Source organism: Rutilus rutilus (genome assembly GCF_951802725.1).
Source record: "Rutilus rutilus genome assembly, chromosome: 22".
Taxonomy (NCBI): Eukaryota; Metazoa; Chordata; class Actinopteri; order Cypriniformes; family Leuciscidae; genus Rutilus; species Rutilus rutilus.
The window spans coordinates 32,390,186-32,400,587 of NC_140227.1; the positions used below are offsets into that span (position 1 = coordinate 32,390,186).

At 41.8% G+C, this 10,402-nt stretch overlaps 2 protein-coding genes across 2 annotated transcripts in view; one reads left to right on the forward strand and one right to left on the reverse strand.

Moving 5' to 3' along the window:
- Positions 1–1,651: 1,651 nt before the first annotated feature.
- Positions 1,652–4,822, forward strand: tomm20b (translocase of outer mitochondrial membrane 20b). Its single transcript, XM_084395175.1, has 5 exons — positions 1,652–1,938; positions 2,478–2,524; positions 2,637–2,718; positions 2,805–2,947; positions 4,531–4,822. The coding sequence occupies exons 1-5, from the start codon at positions 1,815–1,817 to the stop codon at positions 4,573–4,575; spliced, it is 441 nt and encodes a 146-aa protein (XP_084251301.1). The 5' UTR covers positions 1,652–1,814; the 3' UTR covers positions 4,576–4,822.
- rbm34 (RNA binding motif protein 34) overlaps positions 4,552–10,402 on the reverse strand; it is an 11,784-nt gene continuing 5,933 nt past the window's right edge. The window contains exons 8-13 of the mRNA XM_084395174.1: positions 10,361–10,402; positions 10,222–10,285; positions 9,663–9,705; positions 9,336–9,454; positions 6,951–8,244; positions 4,552–5,511 (exon numbers count right to left, since the gene is read on the reverse strand). The exon at positions 10,361–10,402 is cut by the window's right edge and continues 42 nt beyond it. Coding sequence (XP_084251300.1) covers positions 7,915–8,244; positions 9,336–9,454; positions 9,663–9,705; positions 10,222–10,285; positions 10,361–10,402 — 598 coding nt within the window. The 3' untranslated portion in view covers positions 4,552–5,511; positions 6,951–7,914. The remainder of the gene's footprint in view (positions 5,512–6,950; positions 8,245–9,335; positions 9,455–9,662; positions 9,706–10,221; positions 10,286–10,360) is intronic.

Below are 10,402 nucleotides of genomic sequence, written 5' to 3' on the forward strand. Positions count from 1 at the left end.
CTATACACTACAGTACACACTACAGTACACACTGCACACTACACACTGCACACTACAGTACACACTACAGCCGGTGCGGGTCACTAACGCCACACTGGGACGCTTCTGTTCCTCCAGCTTCACCCAGACACCAGCATACACTATACACTACACACTACAGTACACACTGCACACTACACACTACAGTACACACTACAGCTGGTGCGGGTCACTAACGCCACACTGGGATGCTTCTGTTCCTCCAGCTTCACCCAAACACCAGCATACACTATACACTACAGTACACACTACAGTACACACTGCACACTACACACTGCACACTACAGTACACACTACAGCCGGTGCGGGTCACTAACGCCACACTGGGACGCTTCTGTTCCTCCAGCTTCACCCAGACACCAGCATACACTATACACTACAGTACACACTACAGTACACACTGCACACTACACACTGCACACTACAGTACACACTACAGCCGGTGCGGGTCACTAACGCCACACTGGGACGCTTCTGTTCCTCCAGCTTCACCCAGACACCAGCATACACTATACACTACAGTACACACTACACACTACAATACACACTGCCTACTACACACTACACACTACAATACACACTGCCTACTACACACTACACACTGCACACTACAATACACACTGCCACACACTACACACCTTTTTCCATTAGATCACCCCCTACTAGTCTAATCTCTTAAAACATTATTTTTCTCAGGCTTATTCTTAATCCGATTGCACTTTTAGTTTTAATTGTTTTATTTGCTTAATAATGTTTTGTATTAAATCTATTATTTTCTGATGTTTTATTCTGATATATTTGATTAGAAAAAAATATATATTGTATTATGATATTTTGTTGTGTCTGTTGTGTCTGGGTCAGCATTCCTGTTGGTGATTGAATATATTGATATAAATCAGTTTGACCTTGACCTTGACACTACACACTACAGTACACACTACAGTACTACACACTACAGTACTACACACTACACTACAACACACACTGCAACACACACTGCAAAGATCACATTCGCTTTTACATACAAGTGTTAGAGTTGAGTTTGACTCCTCATGCAACCTCTTACTTTTCCTATAAATCTGACACTGATTCCTGATCCAGAATACCGGGATTGTACTGGAAGTCGGTTTGGATGAAAGCATCGATCATAAAAGTGACGTAAGCACTGATGACTCATCAGGAACAAGAGTCGAGTACAGAGAGTGACATTAAACTATCGCGCAAATATACATCTGATGCAGATGTTCTGGTGTTATGATCTTTCATTCAGTGTGAGTGTGTTTCTGGAGTGTGATGCAGCAGTGACCCCTACTGAACACACACACACACACACACACACACACACACACACACACACACACACACACACACACACATGAATGAAAGAAATGTATTCAAACAAAACGTGGAGCAACTAAAACATCATCAGATCGCGTTTGTGTTTCTGATATGTGGATCTTCACTGCCATCTGCTGTTAAAATCGAGGGCGTAATTGTTCTAAACTGTAGATTTTTTTAATAATTTCATTTTCTACAGGAAGGTGTAATGCTCTGGCCTTGTTTTATCACCGTACGCGATTGAATAAATTGTTCGCGAGTGTCTTTGTGCATTTCTGATCAGGCGCAGTCAGGCGCTCATCTGTCACGGGCTCTGACGTCATCGGGGTCCTTCCTCGTGTGGCTCCGTGAGGGTCATGCAGTCCGTCTGATCTGTGTTATTATTATCATCATTATTCCTCTGGTGTGTTTCTCTCGTGTCGTGTGTTTCTCTCGTCATGATGGGCGCCAGTAGCTCCAGGATCGCGGCGGGTTTGGGCGCGGCGCTGTTCGTCGGTTACTGTGTTTATTTCGACAGAAAGAGGAGGAGTGATCCAAACTACAAGAACAAACTCCGAGAACGTGAGAGCAGCTGATCTCTATCTATCTATCTATCTATCTATCTATCTATCTATCTATCTATCTATCTGTCTGTATATCTATCTGACTATATATCTGTCTATCTGTCTGTCTGTCTGTCTATCTGACTATATATCTGTCTGTCTGTCTGTCTGTCTATCTGTCTGTCTATCTGACTATATATCTGTCTGTCTGTCTGTTTGTCTATCTGACTATATATGTCTGTCTATCTGACTATATATCTGTCTGTCTGTCTGTCTGTATATCTATCTGACTACATATATATATCTGTCTGTCTGTCTATCTGACTATGTCTGTCTGTCTAGCTGAGTATATACCTGTCTATCTATCTGTCTGTCTGACTATATATCTGTCTGTCTGTCTATCTGACTATATATATCTGTCTTTCTATCTGACTATATATATATCTGTCTATCTGACCATCTGTTAGGTCTCACAGATCTGACTAGTTCTCGTTCTGCACTAGTTGTAAGGAGTGAGTCCCTCAGATGTAAAAGTGGATGAATGTGATTTTGTTTCAGGAAGAAAAAAGCAGAAGGCATCTCAGGAGAAAGCTGGATTATCAAGGGTAATTCTACACACATTCATGTTTCACACGTTATTCCTCGTTGATATAGTTAATTATGATTGAGAAAACGGCCACATGACAAGCTTCCGATGTGTTTTATGTGTGTGTTTAGTTGCCAGACCTGAAAGACGCTGAAGCGGTTCAGAAGTTCTTCCTGGAGGAGATTCAGCTCGGAGAAGAGCTTCTGGCTCAGGGTGAGATCTGACTCCGGTTGCTCAAACACACGCTGTGCTTCTCCAGAGCGGTTACCCATCATCCTCTCTGTCTCTCTCTCTCTCAGGAGACTATGAGAAGGGCGTGGACCACCTGACGAACGCGATCGCAGTGTGTGGTCAGCCTCAGCAGCTCCTGCAGGTCCTTCAGCAAACGCTTCCTCCTCCGGTCTTCCAGATGCTGCTCACTAAACTACCCACCATCAGCCAGGTGTGACCCGCCTTCCTTCACTCGCTCATACAAACATCCATCTGTCCATCATCCATCCAAACATCTGTCCATCATCCAAACATCCATCTGTCCATCATCCGTCCAAACATCTGTCCATCATCCATACATCCATCTGTCCATCATCCATACATCCATCTGTCCATCATCCGTCCAAACATCTGTCCATCATCCATACATCCATCTGTCCATCATCCAAACATCCATCTGTCCATCATCCAAACATCCATCTGTCCATCATCCATACATCCATCTGTCCATCATCCATCCAAACATCTGTCCATCATCCAAACATCCATCTGTCCATCATCCGTCCAAACATCTGTCCATCATCCAAACATCCATCTGTCCATCATCCGTCCAAACATCTGTCCATCATCCATACATACATCTGTCCATCATCCATACATCCATCTGTCCATCATCCATACATCCATCTGTCCATCATCCATCCAAACATCTGTCCATCATCCATACATCCATCTGTCCATCATCCATCCAAACATCTGTCCATCATCCATACATCCATCTGTCCATCATCCATACATCCATCTGTCCATCATCCGTCCAAACATCTGTCCATCATCCATACATCCATCTGTCCATCATCCAAACATCCATCTGTCCATCATCCATACATCCATCTGTCCATCATCCATCCAAACATCTGTCCATCATCCAAACATCCATCTGTCCATCATCCGTCCAAACATCTGTCCATCATCCAAACATCCATCTGTCCATCATCCGTCCAAACATCTGTCCATCATCCATACATACATCTGTCCATCATCCATACATCCATCTGTCCATCATCCATACATCCATCTGTCCATCATCCATCCAAACATCTGTCCATCATCCATACATCCATCTGTCCATCATCCATCCAAACATCTGTCCATCATCCAAACATCCATCTGTCCATCATCCGTCCAAACATCTGTCCATCATCCATACATCCATCTGTCCATCATCCATACATCCATCTGTCCATCATCCGTCCAAACATCTGTCCATCATCCATACATCCATCTGTCCATCATCCAAACATCCATCTGTCCATCATCCAAACATCCATCTGTCCATCATCCGTCCAAACATCTGTCCATCATCCATACATCCATCTGTCCATCATCCATACATCCATCTGTCCATCATCCGTCCAAACATCTGTCCATCATCCATACATCCATCTGTCCATCATCCGTCCAAACATCTGTCCATCATCCATACATCCATCTGTCCATCATCCGTCCAAACATCTGTCCATCATCCATACATCCATCTGTCCATCATCCGTCCAAACATCTGTCCATCATCCATACATCCATCTGTCCATCATCCGTCCAAACATCTGTCCATCATCCATACATCCATCTGTCCATCATCCATACATCCATCTGTCCATCATCCGTCCAAACATCTGTCCATCATTTATTCTGTGGCAGAAACAAACTTCCATAATTATTTGCTCCATAATAATGAGATGAATAAATGTTTTCATTCTTATTTAAATGTCTCAGGAATTCCTAAATGCAAATGTCATGTTTTCCGCTTCTCAGCGTATCGTCAGCGCTCAGAGTGTCAGCGACGACGACATCGAATAGCAGGAACTCCAGTGGCTCTGTGACATCACTTCCTGTCTGCTCTGCCCCGCCCCGCCCCTTTCCATCCACTGATCAACACCGAACGCACAGATACGGATTTAAAGAGGCGTTCGGGAGAATCTGCGTCTCCGAGAACACGACCTGTGAACATCGACTATTTGTGTGTCATTTGTTTTACTAACCAATTATTATTATTATTATTGCATTTTCATTAAACATCAGTAAATAAATAGGCTCATAGACAGGATGTTCTTGGACGTCTTTCGTCTGTCATTGACTGATGTTGAAGAAAACACTGCTGTCGTTGATCTGTCTTCATGTGTTTTAAGTTATTTTCCGAGGCTGTGAGGCGTCTGATGTGGGATTGTGGGAAATGAAGCACGTTTAAAGGCGCTCTGGCTCAACTAGGGAAGAGTTTCCTTTTTTTAAAACTCCAAATAAAAACGGATAAATGAAAGTCATTCGTGTGCCTCCATTGATAATGAGGTTTGTGATGCACAATTGCAATTTAAAGATTAAACCTATAAGTCCAAATGTTCACTCGCTCTCGTGTTCAGTCGGAAAACACAGAATAACCGTCATCAGAAGTGAGTTTCAGAGCGTTCACTTTAATCCGTTAGTGATCAGGAACTAAGAATGAACACATCAGTTATTCACAGCATTTTATTAAAGGGGTGGTATAATGACCTTTCACAAGATGTACAATAAGTCTCTGATGTCCCCAGAGTGTGTGTGTGTGTGTGTGTGTGTGAAGTTTCAGCTCTAAATACCCCACAGATATTATTATAGCATGTTAAAATTGTCACTTTTTGAGAGTGAGCAAAAACACACCGTTTGTGTGTGTCCCTTTAAATGCAAATGAGCCGCTGCTCCCGGCGCAGGGGGCGGAGCTTCAAGAGCTTGTGTCCTTTTACCCCACACACACACACACATTCACTGAATATTAGTGATGGGAAGTCCGGTTCTTTTCCGCGAACCGGTTCTTTCGGACAGTTCGTTTCAATGAACCGGTTCAAAAAACGGTTCACCAGTTCTTTTACGTCATCACGTAATGACGTCAATTCTATCATCCCGGCGTATAAATATACATTCAAATAAAGGCATTTGTAATCATAACTTCAGTTAAATAATGTACTCATCGTCATAATCATTTTGGATAGGTTTCTTACATTTACGTTTTGAAAATGAACCCTTTAGTAGGCCTAAGGCAATGCGCAAACGCGGATGTTTTACATGTCTTAAAGTGAATAAACTGGTCTTCATCATTTTAATTTTATTTGCAATTAAATAAACTTACATTTCGCCGAATTCGGCCCCTCATTCAAGTCATTGGTTCACCCGTGCTCATGTAACAGCACAGCACAGACAGTATATAAACACAGCATCAGTTGGCCAAAAGAAAGTTCGGTTCAGAGACGGTGCGATCACGCATGCGCAGTCTCTCCAGCTCATCGGTTCTCCGTATCGAACGTGTCCGAAAGAAACAGTTCTCGGTTCTGTGCTGGAGATCCGAGAACTGCTGCAACAACCAGTTCTTGACTCGAGAACCGTAGCATGCCTGTGTCTGTGAGCTGAAAACTACTGAAACCTTACTAGGCTAAATCAGTCGACAAAACTAAAAACTCGATGCATGTCTCCAGTATGTTTAATACGTTATGTTTTGATTAACACATTATAAACATTTGCACCCTTTAAAACCTTGGAAAGAGTTTAGGCTACGTCAAAAACGTATATCACCTTACTTAGAAATTAAATTATCTGTTCCTGAAAATAATGTTTTAGTATAAAAATGTTTAGTTTTATAATCCATTCACTGTTTCCAATCTTTAAAATAATACAGTGAAAAGGCAGTAGCCTATGTGATAAACATGTTTCTAACATGTTTTATTTTGTTACACTTATTGATGTTCAATAAAATACTTAAGAAACATGCATTTCGTCCTTCTGAAAAAATTGCACGCATGCTCAGCTCATCAGCTCATCTGTTCTCCGTATCGAACGCGTCCGAAAGAAACAGTTCACAGTTCTGTACTGGTGATCCGAGAACCGCTGTACCTGTACGTTCGGCATTGCGCGCATGCTCAGTATCAACTGCTCGTGCTCATCACTTCTCTCAGCACAACATGTCTCACTTCAGTGAACTGTTGGATTTACTGAAGTAACATATGCCTACTCCGGGATATTGGTTTATTTTGAGTCGAAGGGACTGTCAGGACTCAGGCATGTCCGAAAGTGAGTAACTTAACTTGTGGATCAGCGCTGACGCAAGACGCGAACTGTTTCGAACGATTCAGTCCGATTTAGTGTACTGGTTCGACCAGTTCACTAAAAAGAACCGGTTCAAAAGAACGATTCGTTCACGAACCGGCCATCACTACTGAATATTTCTAAAACGTTTAGCCTTTTATGTTCAAACCGGACGATGATGGAGAGACTCTAGAAGTGAAACATGTAGAAGCAACAGGACATTTCTGAACGGTTAGTTGATGAGTTTATGCAGCTGATGTGGAGTTAACGATCTTCTAGTCATTGATTAGCATATTCTGTCATGATAATCTATAAATTGCGTTCCCGGGGGCGGGGTTTATGTAAATTTGAGGGTTGGTGATATCACTAACCCGTGGAGAAGCTCGTGTAGTCTCTACCAGCCGCTTGTTGTAGTTCTTAAAAACTGATTTCTGTAAAATAAAATCTCTCCCTTTGAACTTTGAGTTGTAACTTTGCAGATGTTGTTTATGCTCAAACAGCAACATTACACACTAACTAAAGCTAGAAAAGTCAAATCATAATCAACCAGCCCTTTAATCCATCTTGATTATTCATAAAATATGCCATTGTTAATTCATGCTTGCACAATGCATTTGTTTATGAATACAACGTAAAGTATTAAAGTCAAGTCAGCTTTATTTATACAGCGCTTTTACTATATAGAGTTTCAGAGCAGCTTTACTGAGATTACAGGAGAATAATGCAAGAGTTTGTTTCCAGAAGAAAAGAGCATCAAGTAAGTTCCGTGATGGTTCATTTTTGTTGTAAAAAAAGTTATTAATTTAGTTAATTTATATATAAAGCGGCTCTGGAGAAACCCGTGATGTCATCGTCCAGCTCAGCTCAGTTCTCATATAATGGTGTCAGTGCAGGAGAGCAATAATACTGTGGAATATTAAATGTCCTCAACTAAGACAAAAGCCATTAGAAATATTTTGCATGAATCTGCCGGAAACAAACGAGGCGATAATGAAAGATTGAATGGTTATTAAAATCCTCTGTTGCAGAGACAGAAACATCAGTGTGTTTGATCAGATCTTTATTAGAGACAGAAGAGCGTGAAGCGCAGGATTAGATGTGAACGGCCGGTTTGCTCTTCCTGTGCTTGAGCTTCTTCTTCTGAGCTTTGCTCCTCCTGGCGCTGGGATCCGCCGTCTCTCCTGTGAAGGATGAAGCTTGTGTTGGTTTCGTCCCAGGATTCCTCACGTTGTTCTTCCTGAACTCGTGCTTCGGCCCTTTGGCTCCTCCTCCCGTCCGCCGCTGTCGGTCCGGAGCGGTTTTCCCGTCTGACGGTCGACCTTTCTTCTCCTTCTCCTTCTTCACGGAGCGCTTCACCCGGATCCGGCGCTCCAGGAACGTGGAGCCGTTGAGCTTCAGCGCCAGCATCACCGAATCTGGGCTCTGAAACAGAGGAATCAGACCCACTCTGAAGACAGTCGGCATGTGTTTCGTATCATATTTGATCCATCAGGCTTTTATGGCTCATAAAGTCTGACAATATGGAGGAAAAAAAAAAAAGCTCAGTTTTAATCAGAGCCCAGAAATATAATGTAGTGCAGATGCTGATATTTACAGTACCAGCTGAGATTTAATGTTTTAAAAGAGTCTCTTCTGCTCACCAAGGATGCGTTTATTTGATCAAAAATACAAAAATAATAATAATATTGTGAAATATTATTCCAGTGTAAATCATCTGTTCTCTATGTGAATATACAGTGAAGTGTAATTTATTCCTGTGATCAAAGCTGAATGTTCAGCATCATTACTCCAGTCTTCAGTGTCACATGATCCTTCACAAATCACTCTAATATGATGATCTGATGCTCAAGAAACATTTATGATTATTATCAGAGTTGAAAACATTTACATTTTTATTTCAGGATTCTTTGATGAATAGAAAGTTCAAAAGAACAGCATCTGAAACATTATAAATGTCTTTACTGTCACTTTTGATCAATTTAATTAATACTTTGATAAATAAAAATATTGATTTCTTTTCTTTCCCCCCCAAAAATAAAATAATAATTCTTAACGACCCCAAACTATTGAACATGTTTAATGTTATAAAAGCTTAATATTTCAGATAAATGCTGTTCTTTTGAACTTTCTATTCATCAAAGAATCCTGAAATAAAAATGTAAATGTTTTCAACACTGATAATAATCATAAATGTGTCTTGAGCATCAAATCATCATATTATGCTGATTTGTGAAGGATCATGTGACACTGAAGACTGGAGTAATGATGCTGAACATTCAGCTTTGATCACAGGAATAAATTACACTTTACTGTATATTCACATAGAGAACAGCTGATTTACACTGGAATAATATTTCACAATATTATTATTATTTTTGTATTTTTGATCAAATAAACGCAGCCTTGATGAGCAGAAGAGACTCTTTTAAAAACATTAAAAATGGTCCCGATCCCACACTTTGACTGGTGTGTAAATGGACAGAAAGACTAAATTGATCAAGAGCATTAATGACCTCAAACAGGACGTATCCGAAGCCTTTTCCCATCCCAGAATCCCTGTCTCGCACCAAACGCACGGCTTCTACGGTCCCGCACTCCTCGAAGTGTTCTCGCAGCGGGAGCTCGGACGCATCTGACACACACACACACACACACACACACACACACACACACACACACACACACACACACACACACACACACACACACACACACAATTTTGAATTAAGATTAAGAAGCAACAACTCACTTGATTTGAGTATTTTTAGATATTTGGACTGGAAGACGAGAACACTGAGTGGGAACTGTGGTGAGGAGAGACTCCAGAACTCGCGACTCACCGTACGGTAAATTCCCCACGAATATGGAGCGTTTATGATCATGCTGTGGAAAGAAAGATTGATTACTGGATTTTTCCCATGTAATGTTGCAGTTCTTCTCTATATCAGAGTCAGTGTTCCTGAACTCCTGAAACGCCTCCAACGAAGTCTTCGAGTTTCTTCCGGGAACGAACACGTCACAATATTCCTCATTATAATAATTCATGCACAGAATAAAGGGGCGGGGCCTGGTTGAGTTAGTTAGTAGTGTGTTGATACTGGCGGTTATGGAAAGGGGCGGGGCATTTCCCAAACACACTCGAAGCGCTCGACCAATCACAACACACTGCTCCAGCCGACCAATCAGAGCACAGTGTGCTTTTCAGAAGGAGGGGCTTCATAGAGACAGGAAGTAAACAGAGCGTTACTGACAGACTGGGAAGAGAGGAGCCGCAACAATGGAGAATATGAGGAGAATAATCAACATTCAAGTTCTAGCAGAGCCTGAAAACATCATCAAGACTGTAAAACGGTATAATATGGGAAGAATTATATCAACAACATAATTCCTGACACTCACTCCGCTGCGCTTCGAGACTCGGTCCACTCGGATGTGGAAACCCGTCTGAATCTCCTGCCCATTCCTGCAAGAGTTCAAATGCATGTCCTCAACATTTGTTTCTTAAGAATCCAGTAAAAGTCTGCGAATGAACTCGTACCATCTCAGGGCTCCGGCCGCCGCCTCTTCCTCTCGGAACACC

Excerpts from the sequence above, each read along its gene's own strand:
- tomm20b (XM_084395175.1), top strand. The coding sequence starts at position 1,815 with ATGATGGGCGCCAGTAGCTCCAGGATCGCGGCGGGTTTGGGCGCGGCG. Across the intron at positions 2,525-2,636 it reads AGAAAGCTGGATTATCAAGG|TTGCCAGACCTGAAAGACGC; the intron begins GTAATTCTACAC and ends GTGTGTGTTTAG. Across the intron at positions 2,719-2,804 it reads AGAAGAGCTTCTGGCTCAGG|GAGACTATGAGAAGGGCGTG; the intron begins GTGAGATCTGAC and ends TCTCTCTCTCAG.